The following is a 3,509-nucleotide window of genomic DNA, read 5'->3' on the forward strand; positions in this document are numbered from 1 at the left end:
ATATCTCATTGCTGACAGTATATCTCATTGCTGACAGTATATCTCATTGCTGACAGTATATCTCATTGCTGACAGTATATCTCATTGCTGACAGTATATCTCATTGCTGACAGTATATCTCATTGCTGACAGCATATCTCATTGCTGACAGCATATCTCATTGCTGACAGCATATCTCATTGCTGACACTATTTCTGGTAGTCAAGGCCAAGTGACCAGAGCTTTGACTGCCATCTCATCGCCAGCCTCGCAGCTCCAGCCATAACATCAGTCAACCGCTCAGCTGTCAGAGCGCGACTCGACGTGTCGCTAACAAGTTACTGAACACGGTCAGGTTGCCAGCTTCGCCAGGCGTTAGTGCGCCCCGAGCATTAGAGGGTGTAGGTTGTGCACGTGCTCAGCTGCCAACTGAGTATTGAAGCACTGATGTTTCAAAAGAATCTGGCATGAATATTGCTTATTTCGTAAGAGTTCAGAATGATAAGAAGGCGCTCAGTAGATAACGCCTCAAGATTAGAGATTACGTATCTCAACTTCTCCTTCTGATGGCAAATCGCAGCAGTATAGCCGCCTAAAAATCAGCCGTGCGCTCCTATGGCGGATAAGAACAAACAGAAATAAGACGATATCCGTTTGGGGATTAACAACACACAGGCATGCGTAGTTCTACCCACTGATTAGGAAACGCAAGGAGAATGAAGAATGAGGTAAATAAATTGAAGGGAAAATAAATGGAAATATTGGTCTAATGAGGGAAAAAGGAGAAAGAAGGAAGGAGGGAGTGGACGCGAATGGAAGCATGAGGCAGCTTGAATGTGTGTGTGTGGGAGTGGGGTAAGGAGTGATCCTTATACGTACCACGTGACCCCGCTGCGCGTGGGCCGTACCCCCCCCCCCCNAGTCTACGACCATCGTACAGCTTACGACGGTACGACTAACTTACAGCTTACGACCATCGTACAGCTTACGACCATCGTGCAGCTTACGACCATCGTACAACCTACGACCATCGTACAGCTTAAGACCATCGTACAGCTTACGACCAACTTACAGTCTACGACCATCGTAGAGCCTGATATGGTGGTACGGCCCACGATGGCCTAATCATCTTTCCATATCAACAAACGCACAAAATATAATTAATAATTGACTTACCACGTTGTCCATGAATGACGTGCAGTGTTACTCATCAGTATTCACTGCTTGGCGCCTTCTATTGTATTCAAATTTTTGTATAAGTAAACACGCGTGTATTATTGCTATCAGGAACACATTACCACAACCTCACTCGATCGCGTCCAGCAAGTAACTGAGATTATTCAAGTCTTTGCGTTGCCCGGCATCCGCGCCCGCGGAACTATGAAACTAACTTTCCGAAATCCAAACCATTTTCAACACCGAATCAGAAATACAGATAAATTGAAAATAAGAGGTTGATATTTCGAGCTTTAAATGTTCAACAAGAGAAAACACGTATGTACTATATATTAAATCATCCTAAGTTGTCGGGATTCAGAGTTATTATCTATCCATCATAGGTCACGTCCTCGGACAAATTTACGGCCTGACCCGCGGCCGGTCTCGCGGCCGGACTCCAAAATCAGTGAACATAGAATATCTCCCAGACAACTTTCAAAAGATAAATTCAATCGTGAGGGTCTACACAAGTTAGGTCAAGTCCGGTCATGTTCTCACTCATTTTGGAGTCCGGCCGCGAGACCGGCCGCGAGTCCGCCCGTAAATTTGCCCGAGACCTATCCTCCGAATCAAAAATACGGAATCACACTCCCATATTTTATCGCAGCTCCTGCAATTTCAAAACAATGCCTAGCGCATCACTGACACAAGATGACATGACAGCCGATGTGATGCAAAATGTCGGCCTCACATTTCTTATAATTTCTCTCCTATTTACATGTGATCTTATAAGCCTCGCTTTATAATTCTATTTTTGCATTTTATGTTCATCATTCTTATGGTGTCATCAATACCGATCGTGCTTCACAATTGATCTCTTCTCTCATGACGTAGATCAATTCCAGTACAGTTATTTGCTGCTTCAAATTACAATAAAACTATGGCGAAAATATAACACGTGTCTGGTGTGAGGGGCGGGTTCTGTCTCTTATACACATCTAGATGTGTATAAGAGACAGCCTAAACACTGATCAGATCACAGACAACTGAAGGTGGCTAGCAGACGTGCAGTTGAAACAGTGCCGTCGCTGCAACGAAGAAAAGCTGCTTTCAATTCCTGCATTAAGGCTGTTTTGACGAAAATTTTTGCTATACTTNCAGGTGCAGTGGCAGGGCCTCCAGGTGCAGTGGCAGGCCTTCAGGTGCAGTGACAGGCCTTCAGGTGCAGTGGCAGGGCCTCCAGGTGCAGTGGCAGGCCTTCAGGTGCAGTGACAGGCCTTCAGGTGCAGTGGCAGGGCCTTCAGGTGCAGTGGCAGGGCCTCCAGGTGCAGTGGCAGGGCCTCCAGGTGCTGTGGCAGGGCCTTCAGGTGCAGTGGCATGCCTTCAGGTGCAGTGACAGGGCCTCCAGGTGCAGTGGCAGGGCCTCCAGGTGCAGTGGCAGGGCCTCCAGGTGCAGTGATCACGAATATGTTGATCTCTTCATTATTTCCTAATTGAATAATTTCCATAACCGACGCCATTTTTAAGCTTAAAATATTATTCATATATTATTACTGCTATTCAATTTATTCATATATGTAATATTAACAAAATGTTTTTAATATTCTGTTCACAGACTTAAAAATAATTATTCTTCAATATTTCCTTCAAATCCATAATGGGTAAAATTAATGTCATGATCCTGAGTATTGTAGCGGGGGTGATGTTGTTGGGGGGGTCAAGTGGGGGGCCACTGGGGGACAGGTACATGAGGGGGGGTGCGGGCCTTCTCACCCCCGCGAACGTGACGGGGGTCATCACCACCATCACTGAGCTTCACGACGACGTCCCATGCGCCGTACACTGCAGGAATAACGCACAGTGCGCCAGCTTCTCTGTCAACGGTCAGTGCGAACCGTAGTGTGAACCGTAGCGTGAACCGTAGTGTGAACCGAAGTGTGAACCATAGTGTGAACCGTAGTGTGAACCGTTGTGTGAACCGTAGTTTAAACCGTAGTGTGAACCGTAGTGTGAACCGTAGTGTGAACCGTTGTGTGAACCGAAGTGTGAACCATAGTGTGAACCATAGTGTGAACCGTAGTATGAACCATACGAACCGTAGTGTGAACCGTGGTGTGAACTGTAGTGTGAACCATGGTGTAAACCGTAGTGTGAACCGTAGTGTGAACCATAGTGTGAACCGTGGTGCGAACCGTAGTGTGAACCGTAGTGTGAACCGTAGTATGAACCGTAATGTGAAAAGTAGTGTGGACCGTAGTGTGAACCATGGTGTAAACCGTAGTGTGAACCGTAGTGTGAACCGCAGTGTGAACCGTAATGTGAACCGTAGTGTGAACCGTAGTGTGAACCGTAGTGTGAACCGTAGTGTGAAC

The 3,509-nt window shown here is 46.4% G+C and overlaps 1 protein-coding gene and 1 long non-coding RNA gene across 2 annotated transcripts in view; one reads left to right on the top strand and one right to left on the bottom strand.

The window, feature by feature from the left end:
• Positions 1 to 2,657, bottom strand: part of LOC108679148 — a gene marked incomplete at its 3' end in the record, with an annotated part of 13,233 nt that extends 10,576 nt beyond the window's left edge. The window contains exon 1 of the mRNA XM_047880236.1: positions 2,415 to 2,657. Within this exon, the coding sequence (XP_047736192.1) occupies positions 2,415 to 2,657 (243 nt within the window). The remainder of the gene's footprint in view (positions 1 to 2,414) is intronic.
• A 235-nt stretch (positions 2,658 to 2,892) lies between these two features.
• The window catches only part of LOC125177802, a 2,115-nt gene continuing 1,498 nt past the window's right edge, over positions 2,893 to 3,509 (top strand). The window contains exon 1 of the long non-coding RNA XR_007156667.1: positions 2,893 to 3,020. This is a non-coding gene — a long non-coding RNA (uncharacterized LOC125177802). The remainder of the gene's footprint in view (positions 3,021 to 3,509) is intronic.

The sequence above is a fragment of the Hyalella azteca genome, unplaced genomic scaffold (genome assembly GCF_000764305.2).
Source record: "Hyalella azteca isolate HAZT.00-mixed unplaced genomic scaffold, Hazt_2.0.2 contig5036, whole genome shotgun sequence".
NCBI lineage: Eukaryota > Metazoa > Arthropoda > Malacostraca > Amphipoda > Hyalellidae > Hyalella > Hyalella azteca.